General features: G+C 54.1%; 2 protein-coding genes across 3 annotated transcripts in view; one reads left to right on the top strand and one right to left on the bottom strand.

Moving 5' to 3' along the window:
- Positions 1 to 171: 171 nt before the first annotated feature.
- On the bottom strand, positions 172 to 9486 carry VRK3 (VRK serine/threonine kinase 3). 2 transcript variants are annotated; one of them, XM_084216173.1, is made up of 12 exons: positions 9366 to 9486; positions 8966 to 9291; positions 7492 to 7544; positions 5104 to 5170; positions 4300 to 4384; positions 3735 to 3837; positions 3299 to 3391; positions 2989 to 3121; positions 2108 to 2228; positions 1756 to 1814; positions 1043 to 1192; positions 172 to 467 (listed from the first exon to the last, which is right to left on the bottom strand). In XM_084216173.1, exons 1-11 carry the CDS (start codon positions 9470 to 9472, stop codon positions 1044 to 1046), a joined length of 1296 nt encoding a protein of 431 aa, XP_084072299.1. In that variant the 5' UTR covers positions 9473 to 9486; the 3' UTR covers positions 172 to 467; position 1043. The 2 variants fall into 2 exon arrangements, 1 of the variants encoding a protein (XP_084072299.1); XR_014616533.1 differs by lacking the exon at positions 172 to 467 and having other exon boundaries at positions 1145 to 1192; positions 1756 to 1836.
- Positions 9487 to 17261: 7775 nt separating this feature from the next.
- The window catches only part of ABCA3 (ATP binding cassette subfamily A member 3), a 31481-nt gene continuing 23864 nt past the window's right edge, over positions 17262 to 24878 (top strand). The window contains exons 1-2 of the mRNA XM_084216169.1: positions 17262 to 17310; positions 22150 to 22234. Coding sequence (XP_084072295.1) covers positions 22181 to 22234 — 54 coding nt within the window. The 5' untranslated portion in view covers positions 17262 to 17310; positions 22150 to 22180. The remainder of the gene's footprint in view (positions 17311 to 22149; positions 22235 to 24878) is intronic.

Here is a 24878-nt window from a genome sequence, read left to right as displayed (position 1 = left end):
GGATGAGGTCAGGGTTTAGTTCTGATGGTTAGGTTGCAGTGGCTCTGCCTGAAAGCTATTTACACAAATCTCACTAGGAGCACAGGGCTCAAATTATCCTCACAACCTAACAGCAGCTCCAGAGAGGCCTTGAATCTTCCAAATAACCAAAAACAGCCTTGGGTAGTTGTCCACAAAGTTTATTACAAAACCATGTACTGCCACTCTCATTCAAAAGAGAAAAAAATCCCTGATTTAGTTTCTTGGCTCATGGTGGCTTCACTACAGTTCTCCAGCTACTGCTTCCCCTAATCTGCCATGCAGGAGTCTCTTCGCATTCATTTGGTACAGCAGGAGCTCAAACTTCAGCACTGGGTCACATTAACATGGGAAGAAAACACAAAAACCTCTCTCATTCTAAAACTTGTAAAAGTGAAAATATATCTGGGAAAGGCCTCACTGCAGAAAGCTCCGAACTCTTCCTTGGTCTGAAAAAAAATAAAAGCAGAAAGGTGGAAGATGAATCAGTTTTAATTCCTTCCCAGGAGGAGGAAATTAGGTGAAGAGCTGACTGTGCTCCTGCTGGTGGAGGCAGAGCTTTCGCTGATGCAGCCTTGCACTAAAACCAGATCTGGCTCTGTATCAAGCCTCACTCTTTGAGGTGCCTCATGGCTAAAATAGCAGTTGGGCACTAAAACCAGAACTTCAGGCTGCTTTCTGAGAGAAAAAAATAAAAACTACGGCCCAGAGCTTCAGATATAAAAAGAAAAAATTACCAGAGGGCCTGAGTATGCATTTTGTTAGCACCTCCGCAGCCCTGCAGCTCCTTCAGCATTTGCTTAATTAACCCTTCTTGTATTCCTTCATGGGCAAGTGTTTCCAGAAAAACTTGAGGAAACAGAGGCTAAGCCTGGCTTTGTGCAGCACTGGACCAGTATCAACAGGGAATGACACGTCAGGAGGAGCAGGTTGGTTTCAGCTGGAGAGATGTCACAGCCCAGCCTGCTCTGTCCTCACCTGCCTGTGGCAGCACAGGGCACACGCAGGAGGTGCCAGCACTCACCTCAGGGCACCACTCGGACATCCACGCAGTCATAAGCTGAAGCTTTCATCTTTTCCAGTGGTTTCCCAAGAAGCTGCCGCAAGGCCGTGTAGTCAGGCTTCTCCTCGTACTCCAGGGCCAGCACCTGCTCCAGGTAGTTCTGCAGGGCATCTGCAAGGAAAGGGACTCAAAATGGAGCAGCACAGAAACTCCAGCTGCCAAATGGCCATTTCAGGCTGCCTGTCCTGCAGCCAGCTCACCCACGCCCCCAGGCAGCTGCAGAGAGGAAAACCAAACCAAAGCTAATTCAAAGCTCAAAGAATCACCGAATTATACAATCAAATAGAATCACCGACTGCTGTGGGTTGGAACGGACCTTGAAGCCCATCTCCTTCCACCCCTTGAAGACTTCTAAGGCATGGGACAGCCACAGCTTCTCTGGGCAACAAAATGGGATAGGGAAGTGTCCTCTAGCCCCAGATATTTAATTTCTAAACCCACCAGCACAGCTGTCCCTTCAGCAAGGTTCATTAAAGCAGATCATGGAAAGCAGCCCTCATGTACAGAAAACAAGGGATTTGTTCCCAGCCTGCCAGACAGTTCATGCAACGCTTGGTCACCATCACCACTGGAAGCCATTCTGAACCAGCACCCCAGCACTGAGAAAGTTCTGGCTTCAGGTACAGTCAATCCTTCATTCCTGACTCCCATTGCCATTGAGAGCAAGCCCATACCTGGAATGGATCTCTGCCTGAAGCACAGTTGAAGAAGGCATCTCACATCCTTTCTGTACCTGGAATAGTCAGCACAGAGTCCTGTCAGAAGAAGAAGCAATGGAGCAGGCACCTGAGTACCTGTTATTGAAAACAGGGACAGAAAAAAAAATCCCAAAAGGCTGAATTCAGCTGGCTGTGTTCTGGATGAAGTAGAACCTGGGGTTCACCAAACACCCTGGGGCCAGGTTCAGCCTTGGCTGTGGAATTTGTCACATCCCAACAGTGTATTGTGACCTGGGGATTTCAGTCACAAACCCCCCTCACTGCTTTCTGCTGAACATTTCCCAGAAGAACAGCTGATTTCTCCTACCTTTCTTTCTGTTCCACCACAGCTTTTACTTTGTCCAGCTCATCAGACCAAGGCAAAGTGCCACAGAGCCATTTCACAAGACAGTAGCCCAGAGATTCCAAGTCACTCCGTCGAGATGGTGCTGATGGGAAACATGAGACATTCACATGTCACTCATGAAGGGGAAGAAGTAAAGAAATTCAGGAGCTTCATGAGGATGTGCTCTGGGGTATCAATACTCCTGGGAGCCTGCTAACACAGTTCAGGAATCACCTCCCAGCATCTGGAGGAAGATTTCCTGAACACTCTGAAAGAGCAGTCACATCCCAACCAGGAGAAGGACAGAATTTGGCACAGGCTGCCCAGGATAGTGTGGCATCTCCATCCCTGGAGGGATTTAAAAGTCATGTAGATGTGGGACTTTGAAACTTGGGTTAGTGGTGACCTTGGCAGTGCTGGGTTTACAGCTTTAAAGATCAATGATCTTAAAGGTCTTTTCCAACAAAGGTGATTCTATGATTTAAATGCCTTTCCAGCTCTCATTGCTTCAAGGTCAGAGCACAGCCTGCTGCAAATCTGTTTCGGGCAGGGATCCCGTCTGGCTTGAAAAAGATCCCTGCTAAGCCAGCATGAAGGGCTCTGTTTTCTATTCCCCACACGCCTGCAGCAGCCAAGGCTCCAGATGGAGCAGGAACATCCCTGCTGCAATCACTGAATGACCTGGCAATTCCCAACACAGCAGCCATCAGGAGGCAGGAGTGAACAGCCCAAAGAGGAACCCAGTTCCTGGTGCATGTGAATGCCTGGAAAGCAGCAGTGCCAGCAACGCCAGCAGGGAGCCCGAGCTCCAGGGAGCACCACCACAGGAGCAGCCCCAGCACGTGTCACAAACCCAGACCCACCTGTGCCCTTGTGGCTGTCCAGGCTGATGAACTCCACCGTGCCCTCGTGAGGGGTCCTGCTGCCCTCGCGCCGAGCCACGTGCTTCCCCCCGGGGCAGTAGCGGAACGCGAAGCCATAGCCAGCAAGGGTCACCTGCAGAGCAGCACAGAGCACCCACCTGAGTGCAGAGCAGCCCCCTGGGCTGCCCCACAGCTCCTGCTTGAGCACTGTCCAGCCTGCTCTGCTGCCCTGCCCAAGGCAGGCACCTTATCCCAAGCCAAAATCCCACCTCCAGTGCCCTTTCCTAGCAGCACTGCTCCTGCTCCCTACCTGTGTGAGGTCTGCTGGGTTCAAATAGATGTTCTCGGCAGTGATGTCCCCATGCACGTACTCATTTTCATGAATGAACTCCAGGCAGTCTAGCTGAGAATAAACAGGGGGAGCATATCAGATCCCTGCAGGCTCCTGCAGCACCCTGGCTGTCACTGAGCTGGACCTTCCCCAGCTCCCTGTAGCCATGTGGATGAGCACTAAAAACACCATGTCTCACAGCCTTCAAGTTCAAAGGTCAGGTTTTTCTCATTCTTCTTATCCCAAATTCCTTCAAGGTGACACAGTGCTCAAACGATGCTAATGAAGTTTACAGCAGGTTTAGAGACCCCACCCAAGCCCCTGGAACAGCTTTAAAACACCTCTGGAAGATCCAGAAGGAAGTTAGAAGTCTTTTCTGAAAAAGTCCCTTGGGAAGGATTGGTTCTCCACATACCACACGAACAGCAATCTGAAAAGCTGCCTTCTCCCTCAGCAGGTGCAGACCATCGCTCAGGACTGACTGAAGAGATCGCCCCAAATCAGAGAACACCAAAAACCTGCAGGATAAAAGATCTTTGCACATTGCAGTAGCTACCTGGTTTGGAGATCCCTGCAACAGATACTTGCCAAGTGATCCATTGGACCCCACTTCAACTCCCAGCTGACCTGGGCAAACACTTCCTTGACTTTTGATAAGAGAAAACTTCTTACAAAGGAGACAGGTGTGCTTGTCATGTGTTGCAGACGCACAGCCTGAATCTCCCCTTTGTGTTAAGTGTCAAGGACCAAAATAAGGTGTCCCTGGGCCTGAAGGGCAGCAGCAGCAAAAGCAGTAACTTCACCAGCAACACAAGGACTGAAGGAAACAAAGCAATGAGAGGCAAACCATTTAAGACACGATAGGAGCAGTGTATAAGCTCAGGAGCCCAGGGGGCACTGACAAAAGGACTAGTGGACAGCAAGCAGAGGAGAGGGAGAGCCAGAGATGCTCAGACAGCTCAAGAGCTCAGTCACCTCACCTGTAGCTGTCTGCATGCAGTCCAAAGCCAACACAGTTGGGGATGCCCAGCAGCGGCACGGAATGCCACTTCTTCCACTTCTCCACTACAAGAGAAGAGGACAGTGCAGCAGATGCTGCTGAGGAGCTCCAGGAGGAAGGAGTTAGTGATGCTCCTCCTTTGAAGGTCTGCTCTGCCCTGGAGAGCTGACAGTGACCATTCATCCTGACTCTGTCCCCCGAATCCCAGTCTGATGTGTGCATTCACATGTCAATGCACTGTAGAGCAAGAATGGAGCAGGGAAGATTCTGGGAATATCAGAGCAGGCTATGGCATGGGATTGCCACAGGGCTGGGGAAAACCAGGAGAGGGGAGAGAGAGGGTGAGGGACAAGCAGATTTTTACACTTCTCCCAGAAGTGTAGATTTCACATAAATTCTTCCATTCCCCCCTGCCTAGATTCTCTGGGCAGCTTTGTTCTTGCTCAAGTTTTGGGATCAATGGAGTTGATACGAGAGAGCTGCTGACAGAACCACCCATGGAAGAGGGACAGGATAATGAGCCAAGGTGAGACAGGGTGCAGGGCTGGACAGCTCCCAGACACATCAAGACCGAGTGAGGAGCACAAGAAAGCTGTGCTCATACTGCACTGTCCTACAGCACACAGACTGCTGGGAGAACTGGCATTGACTGAACTCCTCAGCACTCTGGAACTAACCAAGCAAGGATTAATTTATCCTACTCTGACCTTCCAAGAGATTCACATAACTAATGAGAGGGAAATGCCAGTTATCCTTAGTCCGCGCCCTCACAAGAAGCACCAACCTGTGCCTGTCTTTGCAGCTCGCTGGAAGAAATTCTGTTCATTGTAGATCCTCCCATCTTTGGCATCCTAAAGGGAACAGAGAGGAGTGTTATTTCAGCCACACACATCCTGCTGGAAAGGGAAACTTGGGTAAGATTGCTATAAGAACTTAACTACTCATTTTAAAGAAAGCAAAGATAACTAACAGAGCTGACAGCAGAGCTCAGGTGTCTTTGCTCCCTATTTGATGCTGCCCCTAACAACCACATCAACTCTGAGTATCAGCACAGAATAGGAGAGGGGCCATCTCAGGTTGGGCCTTTCCAGCAGCCCATTTACAGCTATCTGAGGGCTAAAAACAGCCAGGCAGTGCAGCCCAGGCACAGCATGGAAAGAGCTGTGGTCCCACAGCTGTTACTTTAAAGGAGAGCCAGAGGTGACCACTAAGCCACAGCAGGGCTGAGGGCATTTCTACAAACACACAAGTCTTTACAGAGAGCTGTAACATTTATTCTAGCTGTTAGAAAGTGAGACAGGAAGTCTGTATTAGTAACATCCAAGGTATTGCTGTCATCAAGTTACCTCAACTTCACACAGTTCCCACTCAGAATGTCTGTGTTTGCCTACACACACATATCTACTCGACACTAACTCAGGACAGCTGCTATCCTGCATGGGAGAAAGCAGCAGTGTTATATTCTACCTGGTTTGATACAAAACTGGTATCAAAGCTGGAGGAACAGCGGGCTGCAGACAGCACAGACCATGTCCCAGAGGGTATTTCACTCTGCATCTTGCCTGTGAGCCCATCTGGGTCATCAAACCCCAGAGCCAAAATGCCCTCATGTGCCATATCACACTCCACAGTGCTCAGCAGACCACCAAGCAGCCAAAAGAAAAACAGAAGTTGGGAGTGTTGCCTACAGAAGTGATTACAGTTTCCCACCAACTGGTTCTAGTTTTGTAGCACTTAGCAGATTTTATCATCCACACTGTATTCCTTCTCCATCCTCTTACATGTCTCCTCTGACAAAAGGTAGAGGGATTATCCAAGTGCATGCAAGAGCCCCACAGAGCCATCAGTCAGCACTGGCCATCCTACAGACCAGCAACCCCCAAGAGCCACAGTACACAAGAAAACCGTCTTTCAGCTTTGGTTTGTGAGCTACTGAAAATCAATCTACTGAATTTCCACGACAGAACAGATATTACTGGAAATAACACATTTCTGGAGAGCCCAAGATATTGACAAGTACCTGGAAAGCTGGCTTGGAACTCCAACTATAATTCCTATTTGATTTCAAAGTGTGCTCTGGTTTTACATAGTGTCTCCATGCTGGCTCTCACACAGCCTCAGCACAGCACCAAATTCCAACCTCTCCAGTTTCCCCAGACTTGAGCAGGGTGCATGCACGCCTGCCGTGAAGGAGAAAAGTTGGTCTGTGTGCTGGATTGTCAAGCAAATTGTATTCTATTTGCCATGTGTATGGCAGTTGTCTTCTGTTAAGTGGGCAGTTTTCCTATTCTCTTCCACAACCACTCCTCTCTCCCTCCAGGGAGACATCTGTTGATAACAGGCTATTGACTGTCACTGCATGGCTGATAAGAGCTACAGCATCCCATTGGGAGATGCTCTGCCAAGAGGGAGGAGCCCAGCATTCTACCCAGATATAATCTGGAGATTCTGGAACACCAGCAGGGCTTCTCCACTGGATTCCCAGAGGAACAGCAGCTGCCTCTGCCCCTGGATCTTCAGACTGCACCTTTCTCCAGGATCCCTGCTCAAGCAGAACCACCCCTGGCACTGCAGGAGGGCTGCAGCCACAATTCCAATGGCACTGCTGCCAACACCCTGACCCACAGGGTGTCAGGCTGTGTTCTGGCTCTGTCAGTGTCGGTTTAGTGTACTGCATTCTTTATTTTATATTTTTATTTTCTTCCCTAGTTATTCCTGCTCCCATATTTTTTACCTGAGAGCCCCCTTAATTTAAAATTTATAGCAATTCGGAGGGAGGGGGTTTACATTTTCCATTTCAGATGAGGCTCCTGCCTTCCTTAGCAGACACCTGTCTTTCCAAACCAAGACAGTTTGACATTCCCTAATCAAGATCTCTACCTCACATCACCAACTTTAGTTCTGCAGGTTCCTGAGCCTGGTCAATCAGAGCAGCAGCCTTCTGTTATTAAGGCCTCAGGGTTTTTTTAATCTTCATATCCATTTTCTTCACACCTTTAGCAGAAAAGCCAACTGAAATCCCAGCACAAACCCTCAGGAGGTTAGATCCATCTTCTAATTTAGCAGGGGCCTCTCTGACCACTCTCTCTCCATTTCTCAGATACTCTCAGCCAAACAAGTCAGGACACAATACTCTATGCACTATTCCTTACCCAAACAGATCAAAACTCACAAGTTTGAGGGAGTAGCTTTGCTTTTGAGGACTGGTTCCAGATGCTGACTGCGCTGTGGAAGGATGGAACAGATGTGGTTACAGGAGCATGGAAAAGAGGTTGTGCATCATTAAATGCAGCCTGTGCAGCTGGATTAACTCGTCCTGTGCTTCTTTCCCTTGAGCTTTGCAAAGCAACCTCTGTGACAGCACCTTCCCAGATCACTACAAAATAATTCTTACCTTACTCCAGGAGCTCAGCACCCTGACATGCAGTGCAGTTCTGCTTAAGTCACAGAAGCATCTGGGCAGGGCTACAATATGGGGGGGCTTTGAGGAGTATGTAAAGAATAGATCATTAGTAGAATCTCAAAGGCATCCCCAAATTCATTTGCTGAGCACTCCCTCCAGCTCATTCCATGGTTTGACAAGTCTGTAAGCGATGCCAAGTCCCTCTGCTTTGTATGGATGTTAGAGCTTTATGTGGCTTCCCTCCTCCAAAAGGATTTGCACCCATGACTTGGCTCAGGGCAGTTCCTCTTCTCATGCTCTTAAACCAAGTGCTATCCACAGGTTACCTACTGCTCATCACCTAAAACCTACTTCTATAAAAGCACCTTCCACAATTGATTTTCCTTTTTATCACATTTTTTTAAAAACATAGATGGATGCTCAGACTTTGTTATGCAACAGCCTGAATAATGAAAAAGAAAGTAAAGCCAAATATCAGGCAAAACTCGGTAATGGAAAAAATTCCTCCTGGACAGCTTCCAAATTAACAAGAGAAGATCAAAAACTCCCCTTTGGAAGTTTACAACTAGACCAAAAATTTACTCAGCATTTACTAAATGGCTGAGAAGCAGCCTGTGTGGTGTGCTTTCTTTGGCCCCAAAACACACTGAGAATCCACATTTAGTGGGTATTGACACCACTTACAGCAGAGGAACTCCTGTATAGTGCCAGCAAATAGTTTTTGGACCTAAAAGAAGAGAGAGAGGAAGTGTGGCCCCAACAATGGACATTCCATAATAACAGAGTAGTGTGGCCTCAGCTTGATACTACGCTGGTGGCAGAGTGGCTGACAGGCAGATGCCCAGTGAGGAACGGCTGGAGCTTGTGTCAGGGCAGGTTTAGGTTGGAGATCAGGAAAGGTTCTTCCCCAGAGGGTGCTGGCACTGCCCAGGCTCCCCAGGGAATGGGCACAGCCCCGAGGCTGCCAGAGCTCCAGGAGAGCTTGGGACTGTTGGGGGGTCTGTGCAGGGACAGGAGCTGGACTCCCGGGTCCTTGTGGGTCTCTTCCAGCTCAGAATATTGTATGAATGACGGATCCTGCAAGCCTGCGGGTCACCACCAGCCCGGCGGAGACCACAGTGTCACCCACTCCGCAGCCTCTGGGGGTTTCGGGATGTCTCGGCAGCTGTCGCCGAAGCCAGAGCCGGTGACCCCGCGCCCCTCGCCTCCCGGCCCCCTCTGCCCGCCGCGGGCCCCACGGTACCTTCGTACACCAGCCCGCACCCGCCCTGCTCCAGCAGCCGCACCAGCTTCCACAGCCGCCCTCCCTGGTCCGTCAGCACCGTGTCCGCCGGGAGCGGCACGGCCGGGCCGGGCCGGGACTTGCGGGGGGAGCGGGGCCCCAGCCGGGCCGCGGACGCCCGCGGGGAGGGGGAGGCGGCGGGGCTGGGGGCTGGCGGCGGGCTCGGGGCCGGCGCTGCGGGCTCGGTGCGCTCCTCGGGCGGCGCGGGCAGCCTCCCGCCGCAGGCCGGGCAGAAGCGGAAGGCGGGCTCCACGGCGAGCCCGCACTGCGGGCAGAACGGGCCGGGCCTGCGGGACATGGACAGCGTCAGAGCCCGTCCGCCGCCCCGCTTCCACCGCCCCGCTCCCGCCGCCCCCAGCACCTAGGGAAGCCGCCGGACAGCTCCGCCCGCGGCCGCTCCGGGGTCTGTGTCCGTGTCCGCGTCCCTGCCCCCCTGCTGCGCCGCCCGCGCACCCTCCTCCCCGACATGGCCCCGCCGGAGCAGCGCGGGCCCGCCCGCCGCGCCGCCACCGCCACGGCGCAGGCGCCCCCCGGGCCGCGCCTCGGTCTGGCGGGACAGCGGGGCTGAGATGGAGGATCGGGGGCCTGAGGGGTCAGCGGGATCTGGAGGGATACGGGGTCTGTGAGGGAACACCGGGGATCTGAGGGGACACGGGGACTTCTGAGGGGACACGCGGGCTTCTGAGGGAATACCGGGGACGTGAGGAAACACTGGGGATGTGAGGGGGCACCGGGGTGTGAGGAAACGCCGGGGATCTGAGGGAACACCGGAGATCTGAGGGAACACCGGAGATCTGAGGGGGCACCGGGGATCTGAGGGGGCACCGGGGATCACGACGGTCCCCCGGCCCGTGGGCTCCCGCGGGCCGGCCGGGCAGGGACACGCGTGTCAGGCCGCCCCGGTGTGGGCCGGCGGAGCCTCGGGATCCCTGCAGGCACTGCTCCCAGCGCTGCCTTCGGGGCCGAGTGTTTTCACATTGCTTCATAAAAGACACCAGTGAAGTACTCAGGAACGACCCTGGGACTGCAGAACAGGCACTCACAGGTTAAAGAGTGCCAGGAGTTAATGTGTGGAACAGCGTATGCGCCTGTGTATCCCATCCCTAGTGTACATCCTACACCCCACCTTCCATCCATAAAAGAGGTGTAGGTGCATTTAAACCTTTCCCATCAGGTGGGCTGAGGCCAGGGTTTGCCTGGAGAAGGTGCCTGGCCCCTGAGCCCCTGCAGCAAGGGGTAGCAGAGGCAGGTGAGATGGGGGCAGTAGGGACCTAGTTCTTGTCCCACAGAACGTCTCACAAGTTAAGGTGTTTTTCAGAATCCGTGTCAGTGAGCCACGGAACACCAGCCACTGGCCACAAGCAGGAGCAAATTGGACCCGGAAGGCGACTGCTCATTGCCTGAAGAGCTGAGTGGAGCAGCTGCTCCCACAAAAGCTTAGTGTGAAGCAGGAGTGAGCTCCGTGTGCTGATGGTGGAAGGTGGAGCAGTGGTGCAAGGCAGCGTGAAATAATCCCTGAGGTATGAACCCTCTGACTGAGCCCACCATGGGGCTGTATGCGGAGCTTGGAAGAAGCATGTCCAGATAGGGTGTCCTGCACAGACCTCATTCTGCCACGGGCTGCTCACCTCTTCTCAATCACTTCAAACACCAGGGTGCGTTCCTAATATTCACTAAGCACACAAAATGTCCCAGCAAAGCCAGAACTCTGCCAAATGACTCTGGGAAGCTTGGCATGTGCTTGAATCGGTTTCTGCAGCTGGTTGCTGGGATTTTTTTGAAGCACCGGGACACTGTCAGGAGCCACAGGGCAGGCTGGAGGGTTTCTTCCATTCCTGCCACCATGGCCATCAGGACACTGCACTCCACAATCACTCTGTTATTTTCCCCTGGATTGCAGGCAACAGCAGAATATTGAATTGCCTCCCCTCCACTGCCAGCCCCCTGCAAAACTACTTCAGTTCCAGCTCTTCCCACATCCCATACAGCCTCAATTCCTTTGTTAACCAAAGCACCCCTTCAGAATTTTGACAGAAAAGAAGCAGCCCTTCATCAGATTTGGTTGAATTTACCCTTACAGGCTGGTGGGTGGTGTTTTGTTTTCCCTAATTCCTGAACCAAGATCATTGTCCCCATAGCCCTCCAGTGGCTCAGGTGGGAATGCCTTAGTTCAGCAGATTTATGAAGTCTTCCAATTACCATTTTAATGTTTTAAACTTTAGGTGTTAATTCTTGATCATTCTATAATTTCATTGGTGGTTGCCTAGGGAACAGTGATCACGACCTGAATATATTCAATTTGGGGAGAGAAGAATTCACGCAGTAAACAGAAATACAGGGGGCTTTAAAAAGTCAGACCTCAAAAACACAAGAAAAACTGAGAAAACACAGTGATAGGGAAAGGCAGACAGAAAATAGTGGGAAAAGGCAATTCTTTAAGATCTATTTCAAGAGCCACCAAGCCAGCATCAGAGAAGAGAAACCTCCATCCTACTTAGTGCTGTATTGAAAATAATAATTAGCAATAAAAAAGAAACCCATAATAAATAGATGAAAAGGGGAAAAATTAACAAATTTCTCCATTTCATAACTGACAATTTACATCAACGGGCAATCTGGGTGCCTGCAGTCACTTCATAGGGGATTGTGTCTGCAGCATTGCACCTTTTGCCTGGTCTCAGCAGGAATTTGCTCCCTCTTTTCTACCTCGGGCATTGAAAATCAGTCTGGATTTTGGGCTGCAGAGGGCTCTAGCTCCTGGAGAACCTCTGGAGAGCAGGACAGAGCTGATCTCGAGGTCAAGCTTTGTTTCTTTGAACCTTTCAGCTCTCAAGTCGTCAGGTGAGGTGCCAGGGCCTCACCACCCTCGCAGGGAAGGATTTACCTCTGGATGATTCCCTGTTGCACTGCCCACCCATCTCACCCATTAGCTACCATTTAAAACCCCTCCCAGGGTTTCATTTCAAGGGTTTGCACCCCAGTTTTGTTCTCCTTTAGCCAGAGCTCATCTCTCATGGAGATGCTCCTTCTATCCCCCAAGTTTCTCTGGCTTATCTGTAAGCTGAAATTCCACCCCCATATGCAGCAACCTGCAGCACGGCCTGCCCTGTTCCAGCTTCCTCGAAATCAGTGGGTTAGGGGAATTTTTAACTCTCCCTTGCTCTTGGAAGAGGAAAAAGTATAAATTTTTAGGAGAAGACCTGTCTTCCTGTGGCCTTTATGTGTTGAGGATGGTCTGACAGAGTCACAGAATATCCTGAGTTGAAAGGGACCCACAAGGATCATTGAGTCCAACTGCAAGTCTGTGCTGCTGTGCCCTCTGGGAAAGTGCAGACAGCTGGGGTGGCAACAGAAAGATCCCTGTCTCGCCCCTGCAGGAGTTTCCTTGGTGCCAGCTCAGTTACGTCTCCCTTATCTCACCCTTGGCTTCCCAGCACGCTGCCAGCAGCCCAAACATGTGACTTATCGAATTTAGGTGCTGGCAGAGATCTTTGAGTTTGACAGAATGCCCAAAGCTGCCAGTTCTTCAACCTCTTAATGAAATGAGGCTGTTCCTTTTCATTTACATACCTCTTGGATCCTAAAGTGATGCCTCTTGAGAAGCCATGCAAGAGTGCTAGGAGAGGCCTTGGAAGCCTTTCACCTCCAAATTGCCAGGTCCAATCCAGCAGCTTTAAGAGGCCTTGGCTGTTGGCGCACCCGTGGGAAGTGGCCCTGGGGACAGCAGCTGCCTCTCTGGGCTGAAGGGACAACCAGGCTGCCTTTGGGCAGTGCAGGCAGAGCCTGCCCATGTGTCCCAGGCCATGCTGCCTCTCCAGCTCCCACCACAGCGCGAGGCTCACCCAGGCACAGAGGAGCAATGGTTGCTGAAATTCCCAGCCATGTCTCCTCCATGCTGGTGGTGCTCCAGGGTCTGTCAAGGGCCTGGAGCTCTGTAAACCCCATCAGGGACACAGGGACACCCTGGGGACACTTTGCTGGAGTGGTGTGGGTAGACACTCTACCATCTCCCTGCAGAGCACTGCCAGGGAAACCACACTTGAGGAGAAGAGGGATTGGGAAGAGCAGCAGGTATTCTGGAGAGCTTCCTCCTGTGTCATCCTTCCCAGCCTGTGGAGATTTTCCTGTGTCTGAGCACTCCAAGGGGAGTCTGTTTCACTGTGCATCTTCTCAGCACTTAAAGGACAAAGCGATACACCAAGAGACTCCAACCTGGCAGCCAAGACTGGGGGGCTGCAAGCTGGCATGCCTTGGGGAGAAAGGGAATAGGGGCCCCACTCTGGGGGAAAGAAGCCCAAGACATCTGATACTTGGCAAGTGTGAGGGGACCAAGAGAAGGTGTTGGATCCATTCACCCTCTCTAATCGGAACCACCATCCTGGGATTTTACTCCTGGGCAGTGGCACTCCAGGGTAAAAAGTGCCAGTCTCAGGGCTGCACCATGCAGCACTGCAGCAAAGTTAAGGATGGGAGAAATGAGGACAAGATGGAAAATGCTCCCAGCTGAAGTCATTGTGTCTGCCCCTGCACCACAGCTCCCGGGATGTGTCCAGGGAAGCCCTTGCTGCCTGTCCCTGAGCCACCAGCTGCTCTGGTGGAAGGTGCCACTGAGCATCATGGGGTGTGTGCCCTGCTCATGCTCCTTCCTCCCTTGCAGGGAGCAGCAGGAGGCTGGGATGGAGAGCAAGGAGCAATGCAGATGTAGTCACACAAGGACAGTGGTAGTGAATCTCTTGCCTGGATACTGCCCAGGGTGACAGGGCCATGGGGATAGCAGAGAAACTGAAAGAGGAATTACTTAACCAAGTTCTTCTTCCCAACATCTGCATTTGGCTGCTGGCTGAGAGATGAGGGGCCAGAGCACCCTGTGCCAGGCCCACCCTGGCATGGCTGCCCTGGGGACTCACTGGCACATACCCTCCTCCCAACCTGTCCTGCATTTTGGGTGTTGTTTGGACGGGGAAGGGAAGGTCCTTGATGTCCTTGATGGACAGAGATAAGATGGTTTCATGAGCTAGCCAGCACCTTTAACACAGATTAAACCCTGAAACCATGTGTGGGATGAGCAGGGCTGGGGTTTCCTGAACACAGATGGTCTGAAACAGCAGGATGGATGTCCCCACTGCCCCATGTGGCTGCCCTTTGGGAATAACACCATGGGAGATGGGGGTGACAACAGCCAACAGGGAAAGGTGGTGGAGAATAGCTTGAGCCATGATCTCAGGGACACATGTGCCAGCAGTAGGAGCAGGGTTGATAAGTTTGGCACAGGGGCTGGTTCTTCCTTCCAGGGGCTCATGTGAGAGGTCAGACAGGGACATCCCCCAGGCAAGTGCTTCCCCACTGCCTAATCCCTGCTGTCCCTGCTGCCTCCTCTCTGCCTGATCCTGCCTTTTTCTGGGTTTCTCCCATATTCCTGCTGAGTCTCCTGCACACTCCCAGCCTTGGGTGTGAGCTGAGTCACTGCAATGCCACTACACCTCATTGCAACATCTCCTGTCTTCTGTTCTAGGCGCCATGAGGAGCCTGTAAATACTTTCTTTGGCAAGATTTTTGTTTTGATCAAATGGCTCAGCTTCCTTCAAAGGCAGGCAGTGAGAGGCACTGCATGAGGCAACAGGGAAGGTCATGGGGAGAACTGAGGTAGCTGTAATTGGGGAGGATCAAACCCAGGCTTGAGCAGGGGTGTGGACAGGTGGCTCAGCCCGGGCTGGCATGAGGCTCCGGCATGTCACCGCAGGCAATGACTGTCCCAGATCCTCTCCAGGCCCACAGTTACCTGTGACTACTCAGCTGGCATCACCTGAGACAGTGGCCCCGTGATGATGAAGATGCTGGGCAAGACCACACCATTCCCGAGGCGGTCACAGCAGGACGCCATGCAGAAGGGTGACACATGATGGAGGAAAGCAAACAGGGAGAGGATGAGCCCTCGGTCAGGCCATGCTTGGAGGGAAGGCACTTGCCATCCCCACGCCTGGCCAGTCTACATCATCTCAAAACACTCGTGTGGCTCTGCTGAGGATAACAACTCTGATCTAGGCAGCTCCTTCCTGCCTCTGAGCACTGTAATGAACTTTGCTGTGTGCTGCTAAGGATGTGACTGTGAGCAAGGAAGCTTTGCTGTGGTCTGGTGGCTGCTGAGTAACCCATGGAGACAGCTTCAGTTCCTCTGGTGTCTGTGGAACCAGCTGGGGGAGGCAGGAACAGGGCTCCCCGCTGCAGCTCTGAACATGGGCACTGGGTCCAGGTCTCTCCCAGTGCAGCGCAGCAGGAGATGGGATCTGGGCACAGGCCAGACAGTCAGAACTTCAACTGCAAGCAGCCCATCTGGGGCCAGACCCACAGCTGTGACATGCTCCAGGTGCCCTGAGGAGCCAAAATTCAGCTTTGGCCATCACCAAGATCAAAGGCACCAAGGTGGAGAGTGGGGTCTCCCAGCTCAGGGGGCTCCGGCAGTGCAGTCACGAGTGCTGCTCTCTGTTTGACCTCATCTTAACACCAATGCTGCCGATTCCTGCTCCCATACCCAGACACCTCCACCCTTGCTCTCATTTCCTCCTCTCCCAAGGAAGGAGCCAGGGTCCAGAAAGTGGCTACAAATCCCCAAGGTCAGAGAGGAACACAGGTTTACAAAGCAGTCATACTCTATGCCATCACTGTGGCATTCAGCTACATGGACACCCCAAAAAATTATAGAATTACAGAATCATTTAGGTTGAAAAAGCTTTCTAAGATCAAGTCCACCTGTTCCGCCAGCACTGCCAAGGCCACCTCTAGAACATGTCCCCAAGTGCCACATCTACGTGATTTTTGAACACTTCCAGGGACTCCACACTTCTCTCAGCAGCCTGTTCTGATGCCTGAATTCCTTCTCTTTATCATGTGGAAAAAGGCAGTGGCTGGGGGCTGCCCTGCTTCCAGCCTGTCATAGCCTGGGGTGGGTTGGGTTCACTGGGGCACCCCAAACCCCCCCAGCAGTCACAGCACCAAGCTACCCCATGTCTCTTGTTCAGTAGAGCTGCTTCAAGCCATGGCTGTCCTTGTCCCCACCGCAGCTCCCTTTCCCCACCCTTGTCTTCCTCCTCCTTCTGCCCACACTGTGCAAACTTTCCCCACTTTGGTGTCCTCAGCACCAGCAGCACCTTCTCCTGCCAACTTGGCAGGCAGCAGGCAGGACGGGCAGGGCAGCCAGACACCAGCAACTGTGACTACACTCCAGCGCCGGCACTTTCATCCTTATCTGGAGCATTCCACTTGCCCCCTGGAGTGGCCCGGGAGTGCCGCATTCCCAGGCACAGGAGCTGGCACCCACTTCCAAAAACCAGGGCACCAGGGCAGGGCCTGGTGTGGAGTGCTGTTGCTCAGGAGCAGTGTGGACAGACAGACGGACATGGCAGACTGACCATGCCCATGCAGGGATAGACTGACTCCGCACCCGGAGCCACCACGGCTACTCACAGCCACTGCCACCCACAGTGCGTGAACTCCTGTCACGTACATGCGTGGCCCCTTGCACACACAGAGCCCTGCACACACACACTCACAGCCCTGCACACACACACACACAGCCCCTACACACAGAGCCCCTGCGCGCGCACACACACACACACACACAGAGCCCCTGCACGCACACAGCCCCTACACACACACACACAGAGCCCCTGCACACTGCACACACACACACAACCCTGCACACACACAGAGCCCCTACACACACACACACACAGCCCTGCACACACACACACAGAGCCCTACACACACACACACACAGCCCTTACACACAGAGCCCTGCACACACACACAGACACAGAGTCCCTGCACACACACACAGCCCCTACACACACACACACACACATACACTCACACACACACACACTCACATACACACTCACACACACACTGACACAGCCCCTAAACACACACACGCACACACACACAGAGCCCTTACACACACACAGCCTATACACACACACACACACTCTCACACACACAGCCCTTACACACACACAGAGCCCTTGCACACACACACACACACTCTCTCTCTCTCTCTCTCTCTCACACACACACACACACACACACACACACACACACACACACACACACACACTCTCACACTCACACTCACACTCACACTCACACTTCCACGCATACTCTCTCTCTCTCTCTCTCTCTCTTCCTCGCCCTCCCACGGTCCCCGGTCCCGCCTCCGGCGCGTGCGCGGTGCCGCGGTCCCGCGGCGGGCGCGGGCGGGGCCGCACGGAGCGGAGCCGGAGCCGGAGCCGCAGCCGGAGCCGCCCGGCCCGGTGAGTGGGCGGGGGGGCGATGGGTGCCGGAACCGGCGCCAGCACGGGGGTTGGGGGGCGCCGGGGGATGATGAGCATCGGGGGGGTGATGGTAGCATTAGCGGGGGGGTCGGGCCGGACGGGAGATGCGTGGGGCCGCGGCCTCTTGTCCTCTCGGCGGGGCGGCCCCGCCCGGAGCTGCGGCAGCTCCGGGGCCCTTGGCCGGCTCCTCCCGCTGCCGCCTCCGCGCTCCGGCGCGGCTCGGGCTCGATGCCGGCGGTGGCTCCTGCGCGGGCCCGCAAGGGTCGCGTCCCCCGTAGGCTGCGGCGGATGGAGGCGCGGGATGGAGGCGGCGCCGCGCGGGGATGCTCGGCCGCGCTCGGGGGGCTGCGCCTGGCTGGGACCCGCCGGCATCCCGGGGGAGCTCGGGCCGCCCCTCCCTGCCGGGGAACGGACACGGGACTGCGGGGACCGAGGGGGCATCTGCCGGCCCCTCTGCGCCCCGGGCCCTGGCTCGGTAGGAGAAAGTCTCTTATGCCAAGACAGACCTTGATGGACTGGAGCGTGTCGGGGGAAGCGAACGGACTTGGGGAAGGGTCTGGAGCACAAGTCTAATGAAGAGCAGCTGGGGGGGCTCAGCCTGAAGAAAAGGAGTCTCAGGAGAGACCTTCTCAGTCCACAACTTCCTGACGGGAGGGTGCAGCCAGGTGGGGGTCGGACTGTGCTCCATGGGAAGAAGTGATGGAACAAGAGAAAACAGCTTCAGGTTGTGCCACTGCAAGTTTAGGTTGGATATTGGGAAAATTTCTTCACGAAAAGGGTGGTCGGACACTGTAACAGGCTGCCCAGGACAGTGATGGGAGTCCCCATCCCTGGAAATGTTCAAAACCAAGTAGAAGCAAAAGGGATCTCCCTGTCCTCTTCTCCGAGCTGCCTGGGTGGCCTATCCTGCCCAGTCACTGAGAACTACAGGGCAGGAGCAGGGTTGTACAAGGGTCCATGAGAAACCCGTGTGTTGGGCTCCAGACCTTGTTCTTGCTATATTCATGAGGCCAATGAGTTTGCAGAGTTTGTCTTTTTATGAGCAACTGCAAACTCACTGGGCAAACCAGTGATGTTGTTTTTAAGGCAAAGGGGTTGACCAGCTCTTGCAGCAATTTTGTTCCCTCTCTCCTGCTGCTGCCCCAGCACAAAGGCAGTTACAGACGCAACCATGGAGCCCATCAGCTTCCCTGTGCCCACTGACCCACTCCCATTGCAGGGCAGCAGCTGGGCACAAGCCAACCCCTCATTCTGCAAACAGGATCTAGCCCCAGCTTTCTTCTTTATTTCAAGGCCTGAAGTTCCTGTCTGGCTCAAACCCAGACTCACATATTTGTCGGACACTTGATGTTGGGTTTGTAGAGGGCTATGAGGTCACTGGTCCCTGCTGCACCCAGCATCCCACCAGCCTTACAGCCTCTTAGAAAGTTTTATTACTGTTTGCACAACCAAGGTGAGGTTTTTATGGTCTCACTCTGTCATGACTCCCAGATCTCTGTGAACACTGAGAAGGTGAAAACACCCCAACAGCTAGAGCTGTATGTTACTGAACACTCATGGCTGGTCTGGTGGCTGCTGGCCCTGGTTGCTCTTTGCAGGACCTGGGACTTTCTCAATGCACCCGCCTTGGAAATCTCTTACTCTTCCTGTAAACAGTGGCCATAAAAAGTCCTTGCCCTGCTATGGCTGAATAATTTCCAACACAGACACTGTGGGGAGCAGAGAGGAATTTCCTGCTCCAGTGACAGTGTGGAAAGTACCCAGGGACTGACAGCCCTTGCCAGGTGTGTGATGCCACCACCCCGGGCACAGCTGCAGAGGTGCAGGCACCTGGCAGCTCATCTTGTAGGGGTGACACGGTGTCTCTGTCAACCAGCAGGAAGAAACACTGGGTTTATATTAAAAAAGGCAACGTCTGCCATTTGCAGGGCTGGTTTCTATGGGAACGGGACATCAGAAGAGCAGAGATGCGGTGTGTGCTCTAAAATAACTGCAAGCTCCCGGGAGCACGTGGCCTTTGCTCGGCCCTTTCCGCTGAGGCGGTGGCCAGGCACAGCCACCTCCCGGCAGCGAGGCGGTGTGGAAGTGGGTCAGGAGGTGGGATGCTGTGGCCTTGATCCCTGCCAATGCTCAGCCTGTCCTCATCTAAATCCACTGACAGAACAGCTCTGGTCCAGGCTGGCAGCTGGTGCCACCGCGTTACCCGGCGCAGCTTGGTACTGCGGCAGGGGCTGGTAGGGACCAGGTGGTGAGGACCAGTCTCGTATCCACTCATGGCTGTAGGCAGGCAGGAGTGTCTCCTTCCTCACTGACGTCCCTGAGGATGGCCAGGGTGTGTCCACACTCATGTATTCAGGAGACCCTTCCTCCTGCTGTGGTTCAGAGAGCAGGGAGAGGAACTGGGTTGCTCTCCCAGAAGCTGGTGGTGGTCGCTTCTCTCTCCTCCCAGATCTTTGGCCCTGCCTCTTGGTGGGAAATTCAGTCTTATCTTGTAGTGCTTGAGCTCAGGTGGTAGCATCTCAGCCCAATGTGCTGCCCAGCAAGGCACCTTCTTGCCTCCAAGGTCATCATCCACCTGTGGCACTCAGTCCTCCCTTACTGCAGCAGATGGGCCGAGACATGGACCCGGGCCCTGTCCTGTCCTCTGATCATGGACATCTCAGGGCTGATCCAGGCAGCACCTCCCAAAGCAGGTTTTCTCTCTTGGGTTGCAAAAAAAAAATTGTGCTTTGGACACCAGAGCCTGGAAAACCATTTCTGCTCATAAAAAGAACTTTTGTAACTTAGCTTCTTCCTCCTCTCATCTCCTGCAAGCGAAAGGTCCAGAACAAGTTTTCTTGGAACACTTAAAAACTTGGAAAATATTTATTGGCAATAATGGAGTTTTCAGTCTTTGTATAGTGTTTGTGTTACCCAAGAGCTGCTTGACATTTTCCCGGCAGCAGCTGTAAGACCCGTGGGGCGGTCGGGGGGGCAGCTTGAGTTCGAGGGTGCGGCGGGGCGAGCAGGATTTGGGATCTCTGCAAGGGCAGCAGCTGCTCCTGCCTGACCTGCAGCATTCGTCCTTTAAAGTGAGCCACAGCTTGGATTCCCTTGGTTTGCTCTGGATTCCTTCAAGGGGGTGCATAACAAAGGTTTCTGCTTGGGGGTGGGGGGGCTTATTTGGGGGAGCTTCAGATGCTGCTGTGTGGGGTGTTGTGTGTGGGCCTGGGGACCTGCTAAGGGATCCTGTAGCACAGCATGGACTGTTCTCTCTGGCCACATGTGGACCAGAGGTCAGCTGGAGGCAGGGCACTTCGTGAGGCGCTTGAAGGTGCCTTTGCCAAGTCCCCATTGCTATTCCTTTCCTGCTTGCTCTGGGAGGGGTTCTGATGGACTTTCTGGGGCCGAAGCATAAGATTCCTGCTTTTTCCTGCCTCAAGAAAGATCCTTGAGCACAGATGTCCCTGCTGTTGTGGGAATCTGTTTTCTGTGCAGGGAGTGGCAAAGAGCTGGTGGGCTTTTTGTGCTCTGAGAACACATCTGAGTTTAGCCTTGGGGCTGGGAAGGTGCTTGCAAAGCGGGAGAAGGATTGTGGTTTAGGGTTGAGCCTGGGAAGGTGTGTGCCAGGGCAGGAGAAGGCTCCTGGGTTTAGGATTGGGGCTGGAAGGTGTGTGCCAAGGCTGGAGAGGGCTCCTGGAGAGCTCAGGGAGCTGGTAGCAGAGGGCAGGTGAGGCGGGTGGGTGTTGCTGCTGTGCCCTGTGTGTCTCGGGTTGCTGTTGCTGCAGCTCTGTTGCCACCGGAGCTGTGCTCGCTGTTTGTGCTCACTGGCCCTGGAGCCGAGGTTGGCAGGGTGGGTCAGCAACCTCCCTCCTCTCACTGGGACTCCCTGAAACCCCTGCTGAGCTTGCCGGGTGCCAGCTGCATCCAGGGAGCTGGTACCATCCCAACCAGGGCTGGAGAATGTGCAATGGAGCACCTGCCAGGGCGTTGCTCGTGGGTTCTGTGCCCGTCCGTGTCCCCGTGGCACTTTCAGTGCTGCCAGGCTTTGGAGCACCAGCTGCCCACTGTGATCCTGTCAGGATTTGCCATGCTCAGAGGCTGGCACTGCTCGGATGGGGCTGCCCAGAGTCCGGCAGTGAGGGCAGGATCCTCTGCTGGTGCCCGGGCTGCCCCTTCCTTCTCCGTGCCGCTCTGCAAGCCCAAAATCCCAGCCAGTGTCCTGGTGGGATAGCAGTGCTCCGTCAGGAAATGCTGCTGCAAATGGAGACACAAACAACTCGAAGGGATGGCGGATGCTTCCTGTGAGGGGGAGGAGGCAGCGGGGGATCATTCTCGAGCACTGACCTTCCCTTGTGCTTCCCTTGCCCTTTTCTCATCCTTGCCTCTCCCAGCAGAGTTTCTGCTGGGAAAGCACCCAGTGTTGCAGAACCAACCCTTCACACGGCAGGAGGTGGAGGCACAGCTTGGAATCTCCACCCATCCCAAAATAATAGGCTGCCAGGAGTTTGACGGCCTTCCTGGGGCCGGTGTCCGTGGTTCTGTAACCCTGTGCTCCTGCAGCTTGAGGAAAGCTGTTGCTGCCTGCTGCTGGGAAGGAGCCAGGTTGGGTATTGAAACAGCAGCTTCCATCTCTGGGAGCAGCCGTGCCAGAAACCAGGGGCACTTACTCTTAGGAGAGGGAGCACAATGGTTATTTTTGTGGTCAAGCCAGCTGCTGTGGCTCCAGGCTGGGAGCAGAGAGCTGCCCTGGGCTGTGTGGGGTGTGGGATGCTGCCCTCCTGCTGCCCAGCTCCACCAGCAGCTGGCACTCATGGCTCTCTCCTCTCTCTCCTCCAGGGTCCTGCGCTGGGCCCCTTCTGATGGGAGGATGGTTGTGCTCAGGCAGTTTAGGCTGCTGCTCTGGAAGAACTACATCCTGCAGGTAGGCTGGCACTGCACCTGGGGACTGCTTCTGGCACCACTATATGGGGGTACATCAGAGCTTGCCCAGCCTCTGGCTTCACCAGGAAACCTCCCCTTTGGACACAGGGCATCTCTAGGAGGAAAACCGGGTTATTTGTGCATGTTGTGTCTTTTGTGCTGGCTTGTGTGACCTTATGGGCTCTGTATGCTCTGTACTGAGTTTCCTTGTCCCTGGCCTCCCCAGCCTGCCCTCTGGCAATGGGCTCAGCTCCCTTCTCCTGGGATGGGGGAACCCATACCCCAGCCGTGTGACAGTGTGACAGTGGGGTTTTTTGAGCTGTCTCATTGCACAACCTCCTCTGGAAGTCCCGGTGCCTCCAAAACCCACTGGACCCCTGGGGTTCTTTTCCTCCATTGCTTTCTACGACTCTCAGGAGCAGCTTTTAGGGGTCTTAAAAATATTAAACCACTGGCACCCACTGCTAGCCCGCCTCCCAGCATGGCAGCTGGGTGGTGCTGGGGGATTTGGGGACAGCAGGGCTGGCAGGTCCTGCCTGGCGCTGGCCCAGGCCACAGCCCCTTTAAGTGTTCCTGGGTGGATTCTTTGGCTCCACTGGGACCCAGAGGCAGCCCTGGCAGAGTGTGGGGGAAGAGGAGGGAGCAGGGATGGCTGCAGCCTGACTTTACACTTTCAATTACCCGTCTGCAGCTCGGCACAGCGTTACTGTAAAAATAACCCAAAGGAAGAGGGAAGTGCTGGCTGCACCCGGCCTTCTGGCAGGCACAGAACAGGGAACTGGGCTTTGAGGGGACAAAAAGGACTGGCAACAGGGCTGATTTGCAGCCAGGAGCATCCCCCATCCCCTCTGCAGGGGAAAAGCTTTGTTTTCTGGGTGTGCTCCAGGGTGGGGACACATTTCAGCGTGTTTTCCAAGGCCACAAGCTGACTCAGGTCTACTGTGCCAGGATACAGCTAAAAGTCCTGTTCCTGATAGAGAAACAGAGCTCCCAAGTCACCCCCAGCCTGCTGAGAGGATGGATGCTGGCACCCGTGGCTCTCCAGAGCTGCTTGGGCCAGGCAGAGGTGGTGATTATGGATGAGTATCCCTGTCACCTCTGGAACAAAGTGCTTGAATGACTTCTGCTGCAGAGCTGGTGAATGTGTGTGAGCCTGCAACTTCAGGGAGGCAGAGCTGTTCTGAAGGCAGCCCAGGAGAGAGGGAGAGGTTTAGTACCATAGTAAATCAGCAGGAGGCAGCTGGGCTGCCAGGGCTGCATTATAAACCCATCAGATATCTGCAGCGTTTGCTTTTATGAGCGTGGCTTTGGGAAAGCTCCTTTTTCCCTGCCTGCCTGAAGCTTCTGCTTCCTGCCTATGCTGCTGGGGTGGCTGTGCCTGGAGCAGGCTGTTCCTCCCAGGGGAAGCCCCAAGAGGTGTTTTGGGCTTTGTCAGTGGGTGCTGAGAGCCGTAATGGTAGTCTCCTTATCTCCTGACAAACTCTCCAAGATCTCATTCACCCTGGCTCCTGCAGGGCTGTCTCCTTTTCCAGGCTGCACTCAGGGCTCCCTACCTGCCCCACTGGAGACTGCCCACCTGAGCCTGCCCACTGGCAGCTGCATAAAATCCATTTGCTGAGACAGCAAAGTTGTGAGACTTAAGCCCTTGGTGCTCCTCTTTCCAACCTGGCAAAGGGGGAAGGTGCAAAATCCCCATGTGTTGTGAAGCCCAAATTAGCCAGAGGCCTCAGAAAAGGTTAATGCTGCTGCTGCTGCTCCAGGCACATGCTCTGAGCAACCATGAACCCCTGTGGCCAGGGACATCTCTGAGCTGTCACTGCTGTGGCTGAGGCTGAGTGTGCTGTGCTGCTCTTGAGCCTGGCCTGGGCTGAAGGCAACTTGGTTTGCAGGATGAAATCACAGAATCCCAGAATGGTTTGGATTGGAAGGGACCATTCATCCCACTGCCCTACCATGGGCAGGGACACTTTCCACTAGACCAGGTTGCTGGATAGCCACAGTTCCCCTGGGACACCAGTTTGAAATGCTAATTGACCTGGGTTGGATGCTAATGAGCCTGTGTTGGTGGGGGGTGTTACTGGCTGGGAGGCATTGTGCAGGAGAGATAGCCCTGGGGGAATTGATGGATGAAGGTCCAGAGTACAGCCTTGAGTTCATTCTCCAGTTGCTTGAATCTCAATTAAAAAAAAAAAAATGAAAAAGAGCCACAGAGCCACTGTGTGTAGTGCAGTAGTGGCTTGGGTATGCCCCTGGGTGTGCTTGCCATGCTGTAGTCCTCTTGTAGCCAGAGGCTCTGCTGGGCCCCATCCTGGGATGCAGATCCAACATCCAGCTGCCTGGAGCAACTCAGCTCCAGCAGGAAAAGCAGCACTGGAGCTGCTTTTCCAGCAGTGTTGCTGCATGGCAGAGCCCCAGGGCACAGGGAAGGAGCAAAGCACAAGGCTGGGTCATTCAGCCCAGCAGGGTGGTGAGGATGGCTCTGGTGGAGGCTGGTTTGAGCTGGAGCAGTGCTTAGGGTAGGGGACCCCTTGGCTGGAGAGTCCTGAAGGATGTGGGAACCAGCACAGTGTCATTCCTGGCCTCTGGAAAAGCCCAGGTTGTGAAACCTTGTGGAATGCAAGAACACTATTGCTCCTTGGTGTTCC

This window comes from Fringilla coelebs, assembly GCF_963513975.1.
Source record: "Fringilla coelebs genome assembly, chromosome: 16".
Lineage (NCBI taxonomy): Eukaryota > Metazoa > Chordata > Aves > Passeriformes > Fringillidae > Fringilla > Fringilla coelebs.
This window is presented reverse-complemented; position numbering and strand designations above follow the sequence as displayed.

Excerpts from the sequence above, each read along its gene's own strand:
- VRK3 (XM_084216173.1), bottom strand. The coding sequence starts at position 9,472 with ATGTCGGGGAGGAGGGTGCGCGGGCGGCGCAGCAGGGGGGCAGGGACG. Across the intron at positions 3,838-4,299 it reads CTGCATGCAGACAGCTACAG|GTTTTTGGTGTTCTCTGATT; the intron begins GTGAGGTGACTG and ends TTTATCCTGCAG. Across the intron at positions 3,392-3,734 it reads TTCAGATTGCTGTTCGTGTG|CTAGACTGCCTGGAGTTCAT; the intron begins GTATGTGGAGAA and ends GTTTATTCTCAG.